The following is a 23,747-nucleotide window of genomic DNA, read 5'->3' on the forward strand; positions in this document are numbered from 1 at the left end:
CCAATATCTTTCTGTCGTCCGATTTCCACGTGTCCGCAATTGTCGATAACAGATAAAATAACCTAGCCAAAGCCAAATACGAAATAAAATCTATCGTGTCCTTATATATATGCAATATATTGGTAAAAAAAAAAAAAAATAAAAATAAATTGATTCAACGGAAAAAATCTTAAATAAAAAATTTTTTTAATTTTTTTCTTGAATGGAATTATTTTTTTTATCAATGTAGATACTTTAGATGTATTTTTACAGGGTGGGTGCATCGATAGAGATCAATGAATCATAGAAGCTCATTTAAAATTAACTATTAAATGTTCCAGACAAGCTGTTATATTATAGATGATGAATTTCCTCAACTCATCAGCTCAACAGATTCAGGAGATTAGACGAAGAAAAGCTGTTTATCGATTAAATGTCACTGGGAATCATTGTGTCTTGTGTTTGTACCCGTTTCCTCGTGGATCATTACAGAAACTTTAATAAATGATCAAAGAGGATTTTTAAAATGGAGATTAATTTATTATTATTTTTTTGAATAAATTAATTTAAATTATTTCAACTGGAAAAAAAGAGTCAATTAATTAACTCGGTAACAATTGGATTAATTAGTCGTCGATAAAAAAATTTTAAATACTTTTTAAAAGTAAATCTTATCTAGTTAATAAAATAAAAAAAAATAACAATTAGAAGATTGTTTTGTTTGAAACCATTAATCAATACATTAATTTACTCAACTCGGCATTGTAGTTGCAGTAAGCAACTGAACTTATAGTCTTGGGTATAGCATTCACGATTCAAAATAATAGACTTGACGTAGATACGGCACGCTTTGAAATCCCTTTAGTCATTAACGTTATTGATCTTCGTCTTCTCTCAATACTATTATACACAATGTGACTTTTCGGTAGAGAGAGGCCAGAAAAGACAGGAATTATTCGCACTCAGTTAATAAATACGTACTCATTGTATCGACGCTTTGTCAACTTCATGCCTGGGGGAAATTATTAAAAAAGTACTACTCTTGTAATATGCATTATACTTCTTTAATTCTTCGCGTTAAATCAATGATCACTCTTGCATTAATTGAACTAAAAAAATAATTACAAATACAAGGATTTTTGTATTGTAAAAAAATTAACTTCGAACATAGAAAATAAATTTTTATTTTTTAGTTTTAAAAAATTTTAAACACTAAAAAATAATCAGAATTTTACTTGTTTTAGCAATTTTTTAAATAATTATTATGATTTATATCCATAAATAAATAGTTTAGGACATTGAAATATTATTTAGATGGAGTGCACTCTGACGAATAAATGTATATGTTGAAGAAAAAAAATAATATTCATTTTTAAAACACAATATACGCCGAAAAAGTAATTTTGATCGTATCTCGTGAGAGGCATTTACCGTCGAATAAGGGTAGGTACCTCTACCTAGCTAGATATAGCATCTAGGTGAGTTCGCTAGCTGGCTGGTGCGTTCAATCTCACATCGCAAACTTAATCAAGTCGGCAACTTCTTGGCTTTGCGATCTTTCGACTTAAAAGCTGCCATGAATCCTACTACATCCATAAAACTAAATAACCAAGTAGAGCCAATGGAATCGTATCGACACTTGCTTCTTGTTTCCTACATATACTCCATACTATTGCGCCCCTGTATACGGGTACGTATATATACTTATACATATAAGTTGTTAAATTTCTAAACGTAAATTCCGTCACATCGTTTTACCCGCTCCAAGTTCGGCGGATCTTTTACCCATTCGAGGTATATATTACCGTTTTATTCACTATTGGAAATTTTATACCCATTTACTGACCCGTAAAATACAATATTTTTACGTCGATAAAATTTGGGTGTAAGATTTAAGGGTAAGACATTAAACATAATGTCGGAGGTTTTTTTTATGAAAATTGACATTTTTCGGATTTATAATTTTATTAAATAATTTTTAAGAGTCTAGCTCTCAAAAAATTATAAAAATATTTCGTAAATTTTAGAATAATAATTAATAATAAAAATTCTAAATACTTTTCACCAAAAGAAAAAATTTCTTATAAAAATTGATTGATAATAAAAATAAATTATCAAAAAAGTACAAAGCAAAAATTAAATATTCCAGTACCTAGATAATTAGCAGTAAAAAAAAATTTTGTACAATTTCTTGTAGAGGAAAATTAATAATAAAAAGACGTACAGTTTAAATTTAATTTTAAATAATTTTATTTTGGTACACTATGTTGAAGTATAATAATAATTTAACTCATTACACTACCTTTTTTATATTTTATTGAATACAATAGTAATATTTATTGGAATGGTAGATGTAAGATTGTATTTTACTCTTCACTTCCACGGTAGTGTTTTATATTGGTCGCGATGTAAGCGGGAACAGCCAAGAATCCTGTGCACATGACAACACCATGGATCACTCGTTCCTGTAATTTATTTAATAGAAAATTAGTTTATTTATTTAGTGTAATAATAATGTAAATTAATTTATTGCTGATGATTTATTTATTTTCTTAAATAATCATTAACAATATTAATTTTCTCTATGTTTATGCAATAATTTTTTATTTTAAATCTGAATTGACAAGTACACAAAAAAATTTATTATTTATTTTTAGAATTAAATTTTTAGATAGTCTAAAAATTATTTTTTTAATAAATAATTTTTAGTAAAAAAAAATTAAAATTTATTTTTAATAAAATTAATTTAAAAATAAATACTTCAAAAATTATGGCGAAAAATTACGTAAGAACTCTTGTAATCGATGTCAATAATGAAATAATTAAATTAGTATGTATGCTCTGAAAAGGTGAAGTGAAAAAAATTTAACAATTTTATATCAACAAAAATTAAACTAATATAAATATTAAAAATATGAAATTAATAAATAATAAAGTAAAATATCAGTACTTAACCTCAAATAAATACTTACAACAAAAGAAATTCTGTTACGGGGCATTCCACACTTGACAGAGTCAATGTGTCTGACAAATTGACGGTTCACCATCGCAGAGCGACTCAAAATTTTTGATCCAGCAGTAATCATCTTGATTTTTTATTCAATAAATTGCTCCAATAAATTTTCGGACTGATTGTGATTGTGTATTTAATTTTTCACACACTAACGCAAGTGTTTGTATAACAAACCTGTCCTTGAAGCTGGAGAAAAACGAACGATCATAAGCGCCACTGCTGTCGCTTTACCGAAATACTTGACAATAATTAAGAAAGTGAAAATGAAGCTGACATGTCAATGAAAAATAAATAACAAAGGTGAATTTTTAATTGTAAAGCTTATTACTAATTATATTACTATTTTTATTAATTATTACTCGTGAAGATTTAAGTTAATTAATTTGAATCACTTTTGAAATTTATTGAAGTGAAAAAAATTATTGTGAGCACTCAGCTTGTCAACAAGTTGCTTCAATTAAGAAAAACATTTAATTTCTGATTAAATAATTTTTTTTTTTAATTTTCAGATAATTTTGTCTTGAAATTAAAATTTTTTTCCAAAAAATTTCAAGTGTCACAAATTAATTATTTTGTTAAAAAAATATCAAGATATAAATTACTGAATAAATTAATTTATTATCTAATTTAGCTTTGAGAATTTTTGACTAGTAATTAATGTGTTTTTACATAATTATTTATCAATAGATAATAAAAATAGCATAACTTATTCTTCCTTTCCACGGTAATGTTTGATATTTGTTGCTATGTAAGCTGGAGTGGCTATTAATCCGCAAGAGATGACTATTCCATGACAAACTCGTTCCTATAATTTAAAAAAAAAATTAATTTCATGATAAACAATGATAATTTTAAAAATAATTTACAAATTTTAATCATGCAACAAGTGTTAATCAATGTAAATTTATTTATGTTTATAGATGGAGTTAAATGTTCATTTGTATCAACGTCATTTGAAATCAATACTGGTTGGTATCTGAGTAAATACATAGTAATAAAAAAATTATTTAATTATTTAAAATAGAAAATATTCAATAATTTACAAAATTAAATTTTTTTTCTTAAGAAAAAATACATTTTTGAAAAAATAAAAATAATTAATGATTTCATTTTTATTTTTTAGGATGAAAAAGACAGTTTGATGAAAATGAAAATCATTTTAATAAATTAAAAAAAAAAACTGATGAAGAAAAATTAAACTAAAGCTGCAAGATGAAATTATATAAGACCTAAAATTTAAAATAAAAAGAAATACTTACCAGAAAAGAAACTTTGTTTCTTGGCATTCCACAGCTGACAGTTCTAACTTGTCCAGTACTGCGAATTACTTGCTGACCACATCTCACCCCATTCACCAGAGAGAACATTTTGATAATTTATTTTATAAATTTTAGACCACTAATTTATTTTCACGCAACCAAGTGCAACTGATGCAACTATGGAAGTATCGGAAAAGCCCACATGCTGAGATGTGAATCAAATGAACATCTGGGGCGACGCAATAAATTATGCAATTGACGTAAATTTATTTCATAAATTCGCGGAATGTTTTTTTTATGATTTACACTGAAGTTGATGGATTATTTACGAGGAATTTTAATTTTTACTTGGCAATTTTGTAATTATTTGACTAAAAATAGTCTGGGTTAATGCACAGGCGCGAAAGGTATCTCCCGCTAAGTTTTGAACAACTGAGTTGATATTTAAAATTTCAGTCCTCATTTAATTTAATTTTAATAAAAAACTTCAAATTATCAGTAATAAATATTTATTTTCTTTAAAAATATAACTTACCCAGTTGAACCTTCCTTTTGACCTCCAGCGGCATATTTTGTGTAGAAAAATCCGTTGATGATTCTTATTTAAAATAAAAATTAACTGCACACACTTTTAATCACTACACTACTGGAATTAATTTCCAAACACTTGACACTCACACAAAAAATAATTTATACACTGACACGACACACACACAAATAACAACACTATCACTAAAATTAATTTATACACTTAAACTTTAAAACTCAAAAAAAAAAATTAAATAGACTATCAAAAAACATTATAAAAATTATAAAATGTCATTTTGCTTGTCAGATGATGAAACTAAAATTAGCCAACAACAAAAAATTTTTATTTTTTGTTTTATTAATTGAACTAACAATAAAAAAATATTTTTAAAAAATTGCACGTATAGTTTTTCAAATTTTTTACATGTGAAATTTTTTGTAATAATTTTATTAATAAAAACAATTCTAAAAAATATTAGATGTCGGTTAACTTAATTTTCATGACCTGATGACACAGCAACAGTCTGTCCGACAATATAACACTCAATAAACACCAAATTTACCGAAATTAATCAGAATTTTTATTCCTAACAATCAAATACTCTGAAACAATTAAAAATTGATCATTTAATTAATAAATAAGACCATTAAAACCCCAAAAAAGAAACAAAAATCAACCGGTCAATTTTTAGTTAACCGAAAGCTTCCGAGAATTCAACTACCCAACTGCCATCGCAGTTATCTGCGCAGTAGTTTTGCGCGGGAATGTCTGCGCTCTCATTGGCCAGAATTGGCGCGCAAAATTTAATTATTAACGGGGAAATTTGTAAGCTTTGGCGCTGATGCTAGTTCTTTCAAGATAGCCACCCTCAAGAATAAAAATAAAAGAGAGTTAAAATTACTGGAGGATTGGTAACAATTATTAAAATAATGTAGCGCTTCGCGCTCTCTTCAGAGCCTTCAGACATCTGTACTGTTACGTTGCCCAGCAGGCCAGAGACAGAGACAAGAGACAACTGGACAGAATCAGAATAGTGGAGATATAAAAAGATAACAGAGGTATAATCATAACCGAATGATGTAAAGCATTCTCATTCAACTGCCATCGTTATCGAAAAATAATAATTACATCCGTAATGTTATTTATAAATCGTCCAGTGCTCTTTTTCGATTCGAAATCAACACAATCTAAAGAGGATGATAAAAACATCAATGTGTGTTGTTAAAATAAATCATACGAGTGCGCTTCAACTTAAAAATGTGCAAAAACAACGATACTTATTTTTTTTAGTTGAAACTATCGAAAAAAATGTGTGTCAAGTGACGTAGTTGTTGTTTCTCAAAAACATTATCAAGTTTAAATAATATTCTTTATATTTATTCAATAATTATTAAATATATTTAATTACTAAGGCGGATTTTTTTACAATAATTATCCAGGCCATGATTATTAGTTTTTTATTTGGAATATAAACATGGCCGCTCGTGTGTTATGTGATAAATGTTTTTTTATGGTATTACATTAAGCAGAGCGACTTAATTTATAAATGACATTTATTACAATAAAATATGCACCATCGAGACCCAGGTAATAGACATATACATATACTATTGATAATTGTTAGAGTAGATCTATAGTAACACAATATGTTTTGTTATATTTTTAACTTTTAATTACTCTAATGATTATTTTTTGGTAACTATTTTATTTTTATTCGCAACTAGATCACGGTTATCAAAACAAATATTTTTATTTAGATTCCAAATAAACTCTTTCATCTTTTCTTTTATCTAAATGTTAATTAAAAATTTCTTCAAGTCATCATTAATATTTTTTTTAATTATTTATTATTACTCCAACAAATCATAAAAAAATGTTCTCTTCTAAATTTATTGAATTTTGATATTGATATTTAATTCTCATCCATTTATAAATAAAAACTTTTACTGTTATAATTAAAAAACTTCAAGATAGATAATTAAATTTACTTAAATATTCATTTTAACATTTGTCAATTAAAAATAAATATTATTTGTAGCTCTAAAACTTTCTACTTGTTAATTCTTGAATTTTTAATAATTAAAATGATATTTATTATTATTACCCAACAGATTGCTAATAAAAAATTATTTCCAGGCTGGTGTCTGGGTGAGCAATGAACGTATTAAGGATTTTAATACCGTGCGCGTTGCAGCGAGGGGAAGAAAGTGACGTTGATAATAGAAGTGGCTGCTGGTCATCACTGGGAAAAGGACGTGGTAACGATGGTGAACGTATGACCCATAGAATGGGAGCATCGGCCTCTTCGAATCTTGCCGCTGTTGGTGGCGACCCGGTACAGGCGGCAAGACTTTCATCTTCTGGAAATCCAGATCAGTTCAACATCGGCATCAGGTACTTAACTAGCATTAACTAGGATTAATACCTGCAATATAGCAAACAATAACAAGATAATTAAAACCTCAGTAGTATAATTTACAACCGCGGAAACCAAAAAACCGCAAGGTATACTTAACACATAATAACGCAACTTTGTTTACAGAGAACGAAAAAAGAAAGTAACTGGTTTTGCAACTCTGCGCAAGAAGTTCATTCGGAGACGTCGCTCCTCAAAGGCTTGCGACCACGGCCGAGTGATACGGGAGTTGGTGTCAACCTGGAGTCCCTTGGAAGCGTCAGCGTTGCTGGAGGAATACGAGGCTCTGGCTGCGCTGAAAGACCTCCACGTGCAAGCAGAATTGGCGCGTCCACCAGCAGCGACCTTCAAGCAGGATCTATCGACTCTGTACGACTACAAGCACTGCACGGACGTGGATCTAGTCTACCGAGGCGCCTGTTTTCCAGTTCATCGCGCGCTGCTCTCGGCGCGATGTCCGTACTTCCGCGAGCTGCTGTCAGGCTGTCCTGGCTACGGAGCGCGGATATGTCTGGAGTTAAGGACACCTAATCTGGAAATTCACATGTTCTCAGCACTACTGCGTTACCTGTACACCGGAGACATCTGTTCACACGACAGCTCCCTGGACCCCAGCTTACTGAGACGGCTCGGCGAGGAATTCGGGACTCCGAACCACCTGGATCACGACTTGCGTTACTTATTGGAGACTGGGGACTACGCCGACGCTGCGTTGGTCTTTACGTCTGACGGAGACTACCAGCGACCCGACAGCGGCAGCTCCGAGTACGGATTTCGCCCCAAACTAGAGTTGCCCTGTCACAAAGCGATACTGTCAGCCAGGTCGACATTCTTTCGCAATCTGATCCTACGGCGGACGAGGTCTTGTGAAGACCATACCGAACGGGCGCTTCACATACCCACGAGAATTGTTCTGGACGAGAGTGTCATTCCCAAGAGATACGCCAGAGTGCTTTTGCATGCCGTTTACCTGGACACTGTCGATCTGTCGCTTATCCTCAGAGGCAGCGGCTGTGGCAGTAGCACAGGCAGTCTTGGGGAAGTTCAAGCTTTGACACACACTGGACGGATGCGTCCCAGTCCTCTTGAAGAAGCTATGGAGCTTTATCAGATTGGACGGTTTCTAGAGCTCGATATTCTGTCTCAAGGATGCGAGGATCTTATTTTAGAGTGTTTAACACAAGAATCACTGCCTACTGTCCTCAGGTAAATAAAAATATGTTTTTTTATTACATAAATTGATGTTGAAATTTTTTATTTTGAAAAAAAAAAAATTATTTTATATTGCTGAGGACACTTGTCTTGTAATCTGTTTTATTCAATCTTTAGTAATTTGAACTTGAAATTAATTAATCGTATAAATTTAAACTGAATACTTGAGACGATTTATGTACTTGCAATAGTAAATATAAATAATTCGAATTTTTAATAATTCTATATAAAATAGATAGACTAGTATAAGATAGATAGAATAGTAACCTTGCAGTCACTATGTAACTGCCGTGACTTGTGAACTATAAATAAATAAAATTTTACTTTTTTAAATTACACTGTACTTTCTTAAATATTGACGGTTTTTTTTAATGAATCATACAAATATTTATGTTTTTAAAATTTATTATTGAGAAAAAAAAAAGGGGGGGGGGAAACATTCAAAGATCTAGATTGTGGGTTAAGGCTTTCAGAATTAAGTAGATTGCTCATATGTGGGACACGACTTGTATTAAAATTGATTGGAAAAATACTTAGATTTTTAAACTTGCAATATTTTACAATTTAATGTAAAATGGATCGACTAAAAATTAAAATCTGAAATTTTATCTCCGGCACTTTAACATTGTCGTCGATAAATTATAACTTTTTTAATTGTAATAGAATTTTGTACGTTCAATTAAGCAATTAATCGATAATCGATTTTATAGGTGGGGAAGTCAGCCTCACGGTTCGGCCTGGGTCCACAGACAAGCCCTTCACTTTCTGCGAGAAGAGTTCCAATCGATAGCTTCCTCGACAGTTCTATTTCAGGTAGACCACGTTCACCTGGCTCAGTCTCTCCAGAGTCATTTTCTCCAGGCAAGTGAGCTGGAGGTGCTGCAGGCTGTGCTCAAATGGGGCGAACAGGAGCTGGTGAGAAGGATGGAGGACCGAGAGCCGAACATCCTCAGCCATACCGTTCACTCGGTTACACGTAAAGGCGTCAAAAAGCGCGATCTCAGTGACATCGAACTACGTGAAATTCTGAGCGAACTCTTGCCGCTCGTTAGAATGGACCATGTACTGCCGCCCAATAATGAAATTCTTATGCAGGTTAATTACTTTTCATCACTTAGACACAGATTACTGTCTGTTAACTTTAAGCGTATTAATATTATGCAGAAGCTCGGTATTAAATTACTCTACTTGATTCTTTCACTGTCTAGGCTATAAGGAGAGGTCTAGTGTCAACGCCACCGAGTCACATGATCGGTGACGAGCGTGAAAATTTGCGAATCAATGCGTGGATTAGAGGTGGCAAGAGAAACGGACTATTTATACGGCCTCGTTTATTCATGCCCTACTATGAGGAAATAAAAGTATTATTTATTCATTTATTGATTTTAAAGAATTTTTATTTGTTTCTATCTACATTTTTATTGTTTTTAATTATTAGAGTCTAGTCGAAGAACACATGATACAAGAAACTGAGTTAGTCAGATTAAGAAGGGCACGATACATTCCTGATATACCAGATACTCTGTACATGGTTGATGAAAAGCCAAGATCTATGGGTACTGCTGGTGTCGACGTACTAGCCGCAGCTCTTCCTGGTAATTAAACAACCTTTTTTTCTCAGCAATTACGCTCTCTGTCTCGTTATTTACACTGGTTAATGAATACTTTTTTTATTACACTTGAAAAACAGTTGTATTTTATGACTATTGTTTAAAAATTATTATATAAAAAATATTATTTTTTTTTTTTTTATTGAATTTGAATGCGTTAAGAAAAAATTTCTTAAATTAAAATGAATAATTATAATCAGATTTATAGAGCGAAAAAAAAAATAACATTTATATTTAAGTAGTGTAATTGTATAATTATTTTACATAAATTAGCTATTTAAAAATTTTATTAAAAAAATGTATTTGTATTTAATTTAATTTTTTTTTCGCTAATAATCTATTTTTTGGAATCAATTAAAATGAATCAAAGTTATAAACTTTAGTAAGAAGCTTTAAATTATTCTTACGAAATGAAAAAATGTAAATTTATCGCGTATGATAATTCAAATAGGTGTTGTAATAAATATCATCTTTGCATCATACATTTTTGAAATAAAATTCGTGTCTATCTACAATTATTCTACGTAGATAAAATTGAATCAATAATTAAAAATTCTTACTTTGATGTTACATAGCATTAGATTTATTCACCTGCTTTGTCATAAAATACCTCTACCTCTACCTTTATTAATAATACCGGTGCTTTTAAATAAAATAACACTATAAATTATTATTAATTGATACTTTAATTAGTTCCAGATGCAGTAACAATGTCAGCGATGTTGAAACGCGAACAAAAACTCCGTCAATCCCCGAGCTGCCAACGCGCAATGTCTCTACCGTTATCTTGTCGGCATGAGATCAGCAGACAAGTTCGACTACGCGTCGTACGTGAATTTAATTTACCCGATGCTGTCGCTGATCTTCTAGAGGTGAATTTAATTATTTATTAATACGAAATACAGAATTTGCAGATCAAAGCTTTAAGATTCTCCGTAATCTAATGAGTTATTTATCAAATAGATTTTTATCATAACTAGTACAATTTAAATTAATTAGTAATTTTTTTAAAACAAAATTTTTCTTTTATAATAGCGTAAAATAATATTATATATTATTTACAATGTTACCATGATCAGATAGTTATAACAGTGTCAAATAGATTAACCATGGAATGTAATATTTAACAATCTAAATCAATAATTTATCTCTAAAAATAATTTTCAAGATATTTATCTTTCTAGATAAAATAAAATGATTAATTTTAAATCAGTTTTTATCAGCTAGTAGCCAGTTTCTTCGTCGGAATAGATTCAATATCAATAATAATTTATCGTAATGATCTTTACCGCCTCCAATTTGCAAAAAACTATCTTTGCCATCAATGCACTCCATCTTCGGTGCTTTACCCGGCTGGGATTTAATAACTTGCGTCATCATAAGACACTGTGCTAATTTGCAAGGCGCACACTCTTCGACAATATTAATCAGCTTATCGCGATTAAACTCGCTAAAATCAACATTCAACTTAACGAGAACGTCAATAAATGCCTCGTAATAAACTTTTATCATATCATCAAAGATATTTTCAATAATATCATTCCTGGGACTGGATATCAGCAGAAAAATCAGATCTTTTACGCCGTAATCGTACCCATACAGCTGGAAGTCTACCATCTTCATGTCAACTACCTGGTTGTTGTTTTCATCAAACTTGAACATCATGTTGTTAACCCAGAAGTCGTTGTGCGTCAACGTGCACCAATTCTCATCCTTAACCTGGCGGCTTTCGTATTTTCCAGCCAGCTCCATCGATTTGGCGACAACGTCGACGTACGAACGAGTCTCGGGGATGCTCTCCAGGTGCTCGAGGGTCTTATTAACCATGTCGCCCACACACTGATGGGCCGTTTCGTTGACAACGCTGCTCAGCGCTGGCATTATCAAGTCTTTAAATACCCCCGGCTTGACCTTCTTCATAGCAATTGTTATGGCATGCAGTTGCGCAAGTTTTCTCACCGCAAACTCGGTCTCGTTTTTATTGAGTCCGGAAAGACGGTCAATCATTTTGTATCCAGAATAATTTAAATTTTCCAAAACAATGCACGCCTGGTCGTCGAATTTATCTGATAATCCGAGTCTACTTCCCAGGTACCGTGCGCTGATCCAAGTTTCTTCAGGATTTATTATGCCGAGCTCACGCTCCAGTTCCAGGAACGCTGGCGTTAAGTCTCGGTAGAATGATATCTCTTTGCTGAAGGAAAACGGACTGTCGAACAGCTTCATCAGATAATTCGAAGGCGGTGGTAATTTTGTTACGAGATGAAGAACTTCTATTTTTTTCTTCTGGCGGACTGTTACGTCAATCGCTAAAATTAAACTGCCAAAATTTTCACCTGGGTCTGTCAAGTGCTTCCATGTTGTTTCTTTTATTTCGATGTCATCCCCCAAACTTTGCTGTAGTAATGACTTTAAATTTTTTACTGGCAACGTCTCTCCGTTTTCTGGCATTTCTGTAATTAATTATTTATTTTATTAACAAGCAACCTTGCAATCTATTTGACATTTTTAAAGATATAAGCTCATCACGATGTTACACTCATCAAGAGCTTTCATTTGAGTACTCACATCAATTTTTCATATATTTATATATATATATATATATATATATATATATATATATATATATATATATATATATATATATATATATATGTGTATATATGAAAAATATATCAAAAATGCATGTGGGTACTCAAATGAAAGCTCTTGATGAGTGTAACATAGGGATGAGCTTATATCTTTAAAAATGTCCATAGTTCACGAGATACAAGACTTTTCCAACGATTCTAAATCTATAGACTATAAAAACCCATTTATCATAAAAATAGACTGGCTACAAAATTTTGCTTATTCTCTTAATAATATAGATTAATATTTATTTTTTTAAAAGAGTTTTATTTAACTAATTGAAACACTTTATTAATGTTTATATGTTTGAACTTTGAATTGTCAGTGATAAAGCGTAATTACAATAATCACGCAGCTTAAATTTCTCGATGTAATTTTATCTATCACACATAAACATTTAATTTACAATTTATTATATAAAAAATATTTTATTGACTCATTAATTGTCAATTAAAATTTTTTTATTTAAAATATTAACAAAAGTCTTTATATTTTAAAATTAAGCGATAAGCTTTTGTTCGCGTATCACACTGACCCTGAAGCACACTTAAAATTCGAATGAATATAAACTGAATAAGTAAAAGATAAAAATAATTAAGAGCTGTAAATATTAAACTGACATGCAATTAATTTTTAAAGTCAAAAAAATATTTTTTTACGATTAAATCTTTTTATAAAAATAATTATAAATTGTTACGTTGCATAAATAATGCGGAAATTGAACACGTATGGTTAGATCTCGTGTTTATAAAATACTGTCATTGTTATTTAAATTACATGCAATTTTATTGTGACGATATTTTTTTATTTTAGTTAGATTAATTTATGATTAAAATTTTTTTTAGGTAGTAAAAAATCAAACTTACTTAATATATGATAATTTTTTATAATAAGCCTGGTAATTTGAAGCGAGTAATTATTTTATTCTATGGTAATTCAGCTAGTTAGAAACTGTATCATCAGGTCAGACGGAAGAAACAGTAACAACTAAACAGCACTCTAAGTTTAACTAGTTTAACTTAACATTCTGATTCTTCTCCCTCCGGAGGTGGTAACTCGGAAAACGTCTCCCACTTTTTACACATAATATTAAACTCGTTACTTATTAAAAAATTCACATTAAATATTTATTGCTAATTAATAATTTTAAATATTAAAAATTTTTTTACTATCTTTAATTATTAATGCCTACAATATTTTTAATTTATTGCGAAAATGCACTGACCTAGTTAACTTTTATACAATAATCTTATCGAGTGTAACAATTACGCGTAACCAATATATATGAATTTATATATAGTATACAAACATATGTGACTAATACAATAAATTTGTTTTATCATATATAAGAATTTATACACTAACTTATGATTATAAATATTTAAGTATTAAGATAAATTAATAGTTTAAAAAGTACTATCAATCATAAACTACAAGGATATATTTGTTTACTATTGCATCTTCTATCTATTATTTATGCTAAGTAACGCGCACTTAGCATATTAAAATAACGGAATATTAAAGAGGATGGTGATTAATTTTAGTGACAAAACAAAAGATATTATTCATTAATTCATCAATTTATTTTTCTTGTAGAATGCTGCTTGCTACAATGCTGAACAAGAGGAGTCTATGACAGACATGGAAAACTTGGAGTCGGTCAGTACTGGGAGCATTAATATCAGCGGCACTTCTGCGGTCTGTTACGGCCGAAATATGACTTTCCCGCGGCCAAACTCATCCTATGGTATTAGACACGAACTTCCTGCTGTTGTTACGGAGGGAGAGAATTACAGGCTTCCAGGAGAGGTAATTTATTTTATTACATTATTGGACTTTAATGGTACATAAAAGGTTTTATGAAGTAATATAAAATACTTAAAATTTTTTTATAATCAATGTTAATAAAATAAAATGACATTTTTTATTTTATGATACTAAAATTAGCAAACACTTGATAATTTTTCAATTTTTTTTTTTTTTAAAGAAATTAGTTATATAAAATTACATTTATAGTTTTTTAATTAAGAAACGACCTTGTATCTTGTGAACTTCTGATATTTTTAAAAATATAAGCTCACCCTGACATTACACTCATCAAGACCTTTCATTTGAGTACCCACATCAATTTTTCATATATTTATATATATTATATATATGTATATATGTATATATGAAAAATATATCAAAAATGCAAGTGGGTACTCAAATGAAAGCTCTTTTTTATGTGTGTAACATCGGGATGAGCTTATATCTTTTAAAACGTCAATATTTAATAAACCATAATTTTATTTATTCAAATCTAAAATATAAAAATTAAATAAAAATTTTGAATTAGCAGTCACCGAACAATCAATGCAGCGAGGGCCACTTATCAGGAATAATGCCCGACGTAGCGATGGCCACCGCGTCATTCGGAGCTCTCCAGCTGGCAGAGCAGCAAGAACTGGAATTGGACCTTGGAGACGGCGCATCTCACCTGCTACATCCTGGTCCTGGACCTGGTTCCGCCGGGGTTCACCACCCGCTGTTATCTCACCAGCGTCAGCGACACTACGCCGGGCTTCCACCGCATCCCTATATGTATCATCGCTCCAACACCGGTTTGCCTAGATTTATATGAATTTACCAAGACACCGACGTGTATTCAGAAAATAATCATTGATTGATAATAAGATGTGTAATAATAATAATGATAATGTTGCGTGCGTCTGTGTAAATATTCAACAGTTAGACGAATTGACGTTGACATTTAAGCTTTCGAGTCTTCTAATTAATTTTTATTTATTTTAATGAGACTATTGTTATTACTTGAACATGACAAGATTTTTTTTTTTACTATTATAATTATTTTTAATTAATCGATAATCCTATATGGACTTATTTATAGCAATACCTTAAATCTTAAGTACGGATGGCTGTTATTTTTATATTTTTGCTCGTTTTTAAGTAGACTTGTTGTCGGTAACAAAGTATTACATAAATAAGTAATAAAGAAACTGAAAAATAATAAAATAATAGAAGACAAAATACTAATATTGTAATTCATGGTAATGTATGATATAAGACTGCATGTTACGTCGATCATTATGACAATTTTAAGTTAATGGATGTACTGACTAGACTGTGAGACTAGTTATTTGTTAGCTATCAATAATAGTAACATTTGTATTGGACCAATTTAACTATTATTGATTAGATCGTTAGTTACAAAAAAAAGATATTAATTAATTACATTAATTAAACAATATTTAAAGGTAATTATAACTGCATTGAAATACGCCTAGATTCAAATAATCTTTTAATCAATAGTACAAGAGATTGTATTTTTACGCTTCTATTTCATCGATTTTTATTGTCGAACAAATTTTTTTTATATTTCTTTTACTAATCAAATTAAAGCTTTAAAGTTTAGAGAGACTTACGGTTAAATTCAGAGTCCCTGACAGTAAATGCGATTTTGCATTTATTTTATTTGTTTTTATTTTATAAGTTTTTATAAATATGTACTCTCTTTTATTGATTTTAATTTTTTTTTTTTATATTTGATTGTAAAAATAGAAGTAAGGTAAAAGACCCAGTTATTGACACTTGCAATTTTATTTTAATTAAAAAAATTAAAATAAAATTGCAAGTGTCAATAACTGGGTCCTTTACCTCATAAATGTTTTGCATTTGACACTGCCAATAAAATGCAGTTATAGATTTTTAAAAAATCTATAAGATTTTTTTGTAAATACGTCGAATTAGAGTTTAAAAAAATATATATGTATATTGTATTAATCAACCGACGAATTAGTGCATTGAAGTAATGTAAATAATACGTTCATTTATAAATGATACTATTTTCATTCGCGTGCATAATCATACTGTTTATTAAATTATTATTATTTTTTTTTTTAAATTAAATCAAGGGTGTGCAAATAATTTTTTTTATTTTTTAAATTTTATTACTTAAATTGATTAGACAAAAATAAAATTTGTTTTAAAAATTATTTACACACTTTTGGGAATAATTGAAAGTTTATAAATTATTTCGATTATAATTTAAAAAAAAAAAAAAAAAAAGAAATGTGAATTGTAAAAGATTGAAAATAACTTTTAGGAAATAAATGATAAAAATTGACCAAACAATGAAAGATAAACAATTAAAAAAAAAAAAAAAAAAAAAAAAAAAAGACAAGTGCAATCGTCATTTGTAAATTAAATTACAAAAATAATAATTAATCATATATGTATATGTGTATATATTTTTTCGCATTCACATAATGACTTAAATTTAGCCACACCTAGTGAAAAATAATTATTAATAATAATATTAAAAAATAATTTAGAGTTAAATTAAAAGTTGATGAATTTATTAATAATTATCATGTAATTGTGTTCGGTAAAATTTATTATAATTATAATTATTATTATTCTCAATATTATTACAATTTAAAATATATTATCAAGGTGCGTACAAGTAGACTGAATAAATTATAAAAATGCTTTTTTGTCTGGGTTTAAATGTTTAAAAAAAAATAGATATCACTTGTATTAATAAATATATTAAGTACGTTTTTTTTCGGCTGCGAATTTACTTATAAATTATAAATTTAAATTATTATAATTATAACTATAAGTATCCCAGTGTTTAATGAAAAATAAATAATAGAAGTAATTGAAAAGTAATAAAAAATATACGTACGTATTAATAATTAATTAAACGATATATTTAATCGTAATGTCTACGAATTGACAATTGATGCGTGATATATGATATATTATAATTATGTAAAAAAACTGACTATCTTTTGAATTTATTCATTTGCAGATGTACAATTTTTTTTTAAATAAAATACATGGTTCATCATCCATATGTCTATTGATTAATCCATTAATTTACAATTAAAAATATTTATTTTATTAATATTTATCACTTGGTAAATTTTAATGCACAATTTTAGCTGGAAGAAATTTTTTTTTCCAAAAAATTTTTAATAATTCTTTTTGCTGTAATTTATTTGTTAAAAGTTGTAAAAATTATTAAATATCTACTAAATTAATTTTAATATAATTTATTTTATTGAGAAATTATTTAAAAAAAAAAATTTCACATGTAGAAAATTTTAAAAATTACATATGCAATTTTTAAAAAATTTTTTTTTGTTATAATTTAATTATTAAAAAATTTAAAATGCCGGCTAACTTTATTATTATCTTTTATTGTTGTACTTGCTGCGTTTTAAGAATTAAAAAATTGACAGCTGTCAGCTGACTTCAGTATTAAAAAAAAATTGGTTCATATAAAAAAAAAAAAATTGCATGTTATCGAAATCCAGATGTCGCAACTCGCCATTTTCTTGTTGATCTCTAATTTGCGACACATGACCGTACACTAATTTACGTATTAAGTACAAATATAAGACAAGTTGATATTGCTACAGAAGTGGTTCAGTGACACTGACAGTTAACAATCAATTAAACAATAATTATACTAAAGGCAACACTAACTTAAGTAATAATTGAAAATTGTTAATAACACTCGGACATATTTTAATTGTTATGTCATAAAACAATTTTAATAAACAATACAAAATAAAAATGCACTGTCACATTCCAAAAAATTAAACTATTTACATGTAAGTTTTTTTTTTTTTTTTTTTTTTTTTTTTTTTTTTTTTTTTTTAATAATTTATTAATAGTTTTAATTTTAATTATTAAAATTTATAAAATAAATACTATCCATCAGCTGTCACTAGTTTTATTTTTATTTCAGAAGTACAACTAATTGGAGTGACCAAAACTCGATCAATAGTTATTAAAAATAATAAATTAAAGCATGCTGTTGACATTTATCTACATGATATTAACCTGGGCAAGAGCACGGAGACTGACACCTCTGAGGACGTACCTCTTCAGAGTGCTTAACAACAGTAACAATAACAACTTACAAAATTATGTAAAACCTTCTTTGATGTGTCATATTAAATCATCAGATTCTTCTAAGCCTGGTAATTATTTTTTATTTTTTAATCACTATTTTAATAAATTTTTTTTTTTAATTTATAAAAATTTTAATGACCAGCAGATGTCAATTCTAAACAGACTGATAGTGAAACCAGTCATGACTTACTTACGTCACATTTATGCTCTAACAAAAATACTGCCAAACTTTATAAATTAATTTGGAGTGTTGGTGACAACAAATTGTGTATTATAATCCCTCAGGTAAATTATTTATGATATTTAAGCTACCAGACACTTGACAATTTTTTATTTTTCTTCAAAAAAATAAACTAAGTCAAGAAAATTATTTTTAAAAAATTGCATTTGTCATTTGTTAAATAAAATTTTTTTAATAAATTTTTCTTGTAATTTATTTGTTAAAGAATTTCTAAAAATAATCAGATGTCTCTCAATTTTAGTATTATAAATTTTTATATTAATAAATAAAATAATTTAACAGCAAAAAATAGATGTCAGCGAATGGTTGGTTTATCCTCCCGGTAAAACGAATTTTCCATTAAGCGTAAATAATTTAAATCAAACAAAATTAGCTGATGATTCAAAAGTACACTTACTAATCGAAGCCGATATTAACAACTTTAATCCCAGCGCATTTACCAGAACAATTAAGGTATCAGCTATTTAAATAACTTAAACACTTATCAGCCTTTTAAACACTTATTTAATTGCTTATTTAGTTAGAAGACTATGGATTGTTATTATCATGGACTGCTGATAAATTATTCGCTGCTATCATGGAAACTGACATTGATCATATGAGTAAATTATCAATAGCACTAATGGAGAGCTTTTGCTTTTTTAACAATGGACTTTTACTTACGCGTATTGAATGTAATTTCTCTTACTGTTTTATTAATTAATTTTTATCACGTATTACTGATTTATTTTTGATAATATATTTTATTTATTAAATTGCAGCTGTTCAGGTATCAGGAAAGCCTTGCAGTTATAATATAAATCAATCTTCCCTGTGGAATAAAAGTAATTATTATTATAATTATAAGCTTCTAGTAACTTTAATTTAATTTATAAAAAAAATTTTTTTGTAGAATTAGTCGGCAAAGCTCAATGGAAAACTCATATGGAAACTCTAAAATTATTTAGCAGTACAGCGCGACGTGTATCGCAGCAAAAAGAACCCTTTGAAGTGGATACTTTACCAGGAATAATTGTTTCACCGGGTACTCGATCGTTGTCATTGCAAATGCCAACTGTTTTAGAAATAAATCATCAACAGGACACTTTGGGTAAATTAATTATTTTTTTTTTTTTTAGTTTAAAAAAATATATATTTTTTTTTTAATTATTTAAAAAAAAAAAATATTTTAGAGGCTCAAGAATTCAAAACAGAAGACAGCACATCAGTGCCTAAGACTCCTCCACCAACTCCAGCATCTCTAAGTATGATGGACCGCAGTGACTCAGTAAGGCAAAGTTTGCAGATGTCCAGTAATGAACTCCACACGACCCTAAGCCGTAATTCAGAGACTCCAGATCACCAGCTGAGTGTCGCTAACTCTAATTATTCTTCGACGCAAAATATCGACAAAGATGAACCCAAAGAAACTGAATCTCGCGCCTCTTCAGATGCCAATTTATGCGAGAGGATACTGCCAAAGACCTTCAAAGGGGATCCTTTTGATACGTCTTACACAAATCGTGCTGAAAAGTAATAAGTATTTCATTGTATCATCTAATCGAACATTTACAAAACAAATTAGCTTAGATATTGACTTTCAACCCGGTGATTTTCAATGTAATTATTCTTTTGAATATAAAACAGGTGCTGCCAATAGTTGTAACTGTCCGTAAATACGCAGGAATTTTTTAGACCTTGAAAAATAGTATTATTATTGAGATATTTATTATACACGGTCATTCTTTGGTCAAACAATCTACGAGAAGGTTTAAACTCGTTTAACTCCTCGTGTTTGAAATAATTTTACTGCTCAATTTTTCATTTCACTCAAAATGTATTATATAAATTTTTTGTTAAATTATTTTTATAATTTAATTTAAAATTACTAATATTTATTAAATTATTTTACAGGTACTCTGAAAAGAGAAAATTTCAGAATTATCCAGAAACCGGTAAGCCGCCCAACGTTTTAATTTACGCTGACTCGACTTTAGCAAGTGATAACATCGAGCGAGTCTTGAAACAAACTCTAAATAAAGAAAAGTAATTTTTAAATTAATATAATTTTCAATGAAATTTATCGATTAAGTTGATAATTTATAAATTTGTATTTTAAATTATTTATTTTAATTTTTAACAGATACATTATTTACAAATTAACCCCGGAAGACGCTCGCCGAGATGTATGGAAAGACCAGGCGAATTTAGTGGTAGTATGCGGCAATGTCGACAGTGAAATAGCGTCGCAATTAGTCAACTACATTGTCGAAGGTGGAAAATTATTGGCATTATGTTCCGATGCACTGCATATACTTTTGCCATCATTCAAAACTGCAGAAGTACGCGAACATGAGCTCGTACGTTTCTCATATGGCAAGTGGAAAAATGTACAGATGATGCATCACATATTTTGCTACCAAGCTTCGCCGATTAAATCACGGTTCTCTCAAGATCACGAAGATGTCAAGTAAATAAAAAAAATTTTTTTTAATTAATTGATTTGAATTAAATTGAATTGAATTTTTGTAAATTAATTTTAATTTATTATAAATTATAAATTACAAATAAAAAAAATTAATTACAGAACAACTCCAGTAACTCCAGCCTCATCAACTGTAAAAGACAAACAGGGAAAAACTCACACATTCCAAGTGCGAGTTCTCGGAGCCGAGGAGACCTGGCACACACCCAGCATCGTTCTCGCAGACTTGCCAACCACAGGAGGCAAGGCGCTCTTTTCTCAAATCCATCTCGAGGCTGATCCCTCGCAGTATGAAATGGAGGAAGCAAAATTCAATGCTCTGAAAGCCAGCCATCCTGCGAGGCTTGAAATTTTATCAGACTTGCTTGGCTCTCACCTGGGAGTTGATGTCAAGCCAGTAGCTTCTGGAGATGTTGCTTTTAACCCTGGGTTTTTTCTGGGTAGACACGAGGCTCGTATACGCAAATTTATTAATTATTTTTCAGTAGTTTGGCATTTTTTTACTGACACAAATTCGCACAGATAATTTTATTTTTAACTTCAATATTTTTTATTTTAAATATTGAAGTTCACCAACACTTACAAGTAGTTATTTTATTTTAAATTATGCATTTACTTAAATTAAATTAAATAATTTATTTAATTAATTAATTATTTATTTTTACTGCTAATAGCTTAAATTGGAAATGCTGGAACGACTGAAAGACAAAATGGAGTCAAATGATATTTTTAAGACAAATAAAATAAAGCTGCAGTTTTGTAACAATACTAATAAATTAGTACCACCATCATCATCTATTTTACCAATCATGCTGCATACTTGCCCTGATAATTTTTCTACTATTGAATACTTTGAGGTAATTTTTTAATTAATTATTTTTAAATAATTAAATGATACTAAGTGTTGTAAAATTTTAGAATCTCAAAACCAAAGACTTTGGACGCCTTGTAATTTACGCAGATATAATGACATCGTCAATGGACGTAGTTGCCGGCTGTAAGTTACACCACGGACTAGCTGTTATTCCTCGTCAACAAACACAAGGCCAAGGTAAAAAAATTTAATTATCAATTATAAATTATTTTTTTTCTAATTTAAATTTATAATAATTTTAGGTCGTAGCAAAAATGTTTGGCTGAGCGCAAAAGGATGCTTGATGTTTACGCTACAATTACACATTCCATTAAATAGTTACCTCGGTAATCATTTACCAATTTTGCAACATATTGTGGTAGTAGCTGTTATTGCTGCTGTTAAGTCAATTCCTGGATACGAGGTATTTATTTTTAAACTCTCGAGTCATTAGAATTTATTATAAAAATTTTAATTTTTTACTTTACAGGAGATTGATCTAAATATTAAATGGCCTAATGATATTTATTTAGGAGATAAAGTTAAACTTGGTGGCCTTATTGTACCAACACTTCTTGAGTCTTCAGAAGCGATTTGCAATATTGGTAATTATTTTAAAATTTTTTATTAATAAAAAAAGTGTAAAATTTTTTTTATTAAATTTTTTTCAGGCCTTGGAGTTAATTTATCAAACAGTACTCCGACAAGTAGCATTAACGAAGCGATTAAAAAATATAATGAGAAAAAAGGTACAAACTTAGCGCCTCTTGGATACGAAAAATTACTCGCTCTTATTTTTAATCAACTTGAAAGTTTGATAAATTCAATTCAGAATGATAATGTCAATCATTTTTATCAGATTTACTACGACTACTGGCTTCATACGTAAGTAAAAATTAATTTTTTTTTTTTAATTTAATTTATTTTAATTATTTACTAATTTTACAACAGAGACACTCAAGTAAGCTTTGAGTCTCCTGATGGTGCGATCAGGGAAGTAAAAATCCTGGGAATAGACAGCAATGGATACCTAGAAGTCCAGAGCTTAGATGGGAAAGTATTTTCCCTTCAGCCTGACGGAAATAGTTTCGATATTTTCAAAGGACTCATTGCTCCATCCTTATCAAGATAAATCCAAAATTCAGGATTTTAATTACTAAAATATCAATAGATTTTATCACGTCATTTATTGAGTGTAATTAATATTAACTCGAGTCATTTTTGATCATATATGTGTAAAATAACTATTCAATTTATCGTTCAGCTATCAAAGTTATTCCAGCACACATTTCCATCTCGTTTATCAATCACAGTATCGATAACTTATGCTAGACTTTTGGATAAATATTAGCTGAAATTATAAATATTTAATTGAGGCATGTGATTTTAAGTTAGAGCTTCCGTGATATTTATTTTCCATACGCGAATCAAAATAGAATCAAAGTGTTGTTTTAAAGTACCAGAGTATATGGATCTGCATTTATTGTTGAAAAATATATTTATTAATTACTAACAATCAAAATATAACTTGATGTAATGTAATATATCGATGTTATCTGTTGAAATAATTATTGTTTCTATCTATAAATAAAAAATGATTTATTTAAAAATA

General features: G+C 29.1%; 5 protein-coding genes and 1 long non-coding RNA gene across 9 annotated transcripts in view; 3 read left to right on the plus strand and 3 right to left on the minus strand.

The window, feature by feature from the left end:
- The window catches only part of LOC141527208 (uncharacterized), a 32,073-nt gene extending 26,632 nt beyond the window's left edge, over positions 1 to 5,441 (minus strand). The window contains exon 1 of the mRNA XM_074242566.1: positions 4,787 to 5,441. The gene's annotated coding sequence lies outside the window, so the exon portion shown is untranslated. The remainder of the gene's footprint in view (positions 1 to 4,786) is intronic.
- LOC141527210 (uncharacterized) lies at positions 2,206 to 3,093 on the minus strand. The gene is made up of 2 exons (XM_074242567.1): positions 2,952 to 3,093; positions 2,206 to 2,444 (listed from the first exon to the last, which is right to left on the minus strand). The coding sequence occupies exons 1-2, from the start codon at positions 3,063 to 3,065 to the stop codon at positions 2,346 to 2,348; spliced, it is 213 nt and encodes a 70-aa protein (XP_074098668.1). The 5' UTR covers positions 3,066 to 3,093; the 3' UTR covers positions 2,206 to 2,345.
- Positions 3,214 to 4,255, plus strand: LOC141527211 (uncharacterized). Its single transcript, XR_012479158.1, has 3 exons — positions 3,214 to 3,292; positions 3,913 to 3,960; positions 4,116 to 4,255. It is a non-coding gene; the product is annotated as an uncharacterized LOC141527211 (long non-coding RNA).
- A 346-nt stretch (positions 5,442 to 5,787) lies between the features above and the next one.
- On the plus strand, positions 5,788 to 17,480 carry LOC141527141 (BTB/POZ domain-containing protein 7). Of its 2 annotated transcripts, none has more exons than XM_074242458.1 (9): positions 5,788 to 6,367; positions 6,917 to 7,174; positions 7,323 to 8,402; positions 9,119 to 9,503; positions 9,617 to 9,769; positions 9,847 to 10,003; positions 10,712 to 10,890; positions 14,246 to 14,458; positions 14,988 to 17,480. In XM_074242458.1, exons 2-9 carry the CDS (start codon positions 6,936 to 6,938, stop codon positions 15,270 to 15,272), a joined length of 2,691 nt encoding a protein of 896 aa, XP_074098559.1. In that variant the 5' UTR covers positions 5,788 to 6,367; positions 6,917 to 6,935; the 3' UTR covers positions 15,273 to 17,480. The 2 variants fall into 2 exon arrangements, with proteins under 2 accessions (XP_074098559.1, XP_074098560.1); XM_074242459.1 differs by having other exon boundaries at positions 14,991 to 17,480.
- LOC141527142 (uncharacterized) lies at positions 10,913 to 13,832 on the minus strand. Of its 2 annotated transcripts, none has more exons than XM_074242462.1 (2): positions 13,516 to 13,832; positions 10,913 to 12,471 (listed from the first exon to the last, which is right to left on the minus strand). In XM_074242462.1, exon 2 carries the CDS (start codon positions 12,467 to 12,469, stop codon positions 11,228 to 11,230), a length of 1,242 nt encoding a protein of 413 aa, XP_074098563.1. In that variant the 5' UTR covers positions 12,470 to 12,471; positions 13,516 to 13,832; the 3' UTR covers positions 10,913 to 11,227. The 2 variants fall into 2 exon arrangements, with proteins under 2 accessions (XP_074098563.1, XP_074098562.1); XM_074242461.1 differs by lacking the exon at positions 13,516 to 13,832 and adding an exon at positions 13,347 to 13,502.
- Positions 17,481 to 18,015: 535 nt separating the features above from the next.
- On the plus strand, positions 18,016 to 23,747 carry Hcs (holocarboxylase synthetase-like protein). 2 transcript variants are annotated; one of them, XM_074243033.1, is made up of 17 exons: positions 18,016 to 18,273; positions 18,411 to 18,645; positions 18,720 to 18,862; positions 19,101 to 19,271; positions 19,339 to 19,492; positions 19,580 to 19,642; positions 19,711 to 19,908; positions 19,991 to 20,330; positions 20,712 to 20,843; positions 20,941 to 21,267; positions 21,385 to 21,733; positions 21,957 to 22,139; positions 22,201 to 22,333; positions 22,399 to 22,559; positions 22,626 to 22,740; positions 22,807 to 23,020; positions 23,087 to 23,747. In XM_074243033.1, the coding sequence occupies exons 2-17, from the start codon at positions 18,474 to 18,476 to the stop codon at positions 23,265 to 23,267; spliced, it is 3,036 nt and encodes a 1,011-aa protein (XP_074099134.1). In that variant the 5' UTR covers positions 18,016 to 18,273; positions 18,411 to 18,473; the 3' UTR covers positions 23,268 to 23,747. The 2 variants fall into 2 exon arrangements, with proteins under 2 accessions (XP_074099134.1, XP_074099136.1); XM_074243035.1 differs by having other exon boundaries at positions 18,723 to 18,862.

This window comes from Cotesia typhae, unplaced genomic scaffold (genome assembly GCF_013202065.1).
Source record: "Cotesia typhae breed Kobodo isofemale line unplaced genomic scaffold, CoteBio_Ctyphae contig_4, whole genome shotgun sequence".
NCBI classification, from domain to species: Eukaryota; Metazoa; Arthropoda; class Insecta; order Hymenoptera; family Braconidae; genus Cotesia; species Cotesia typhae.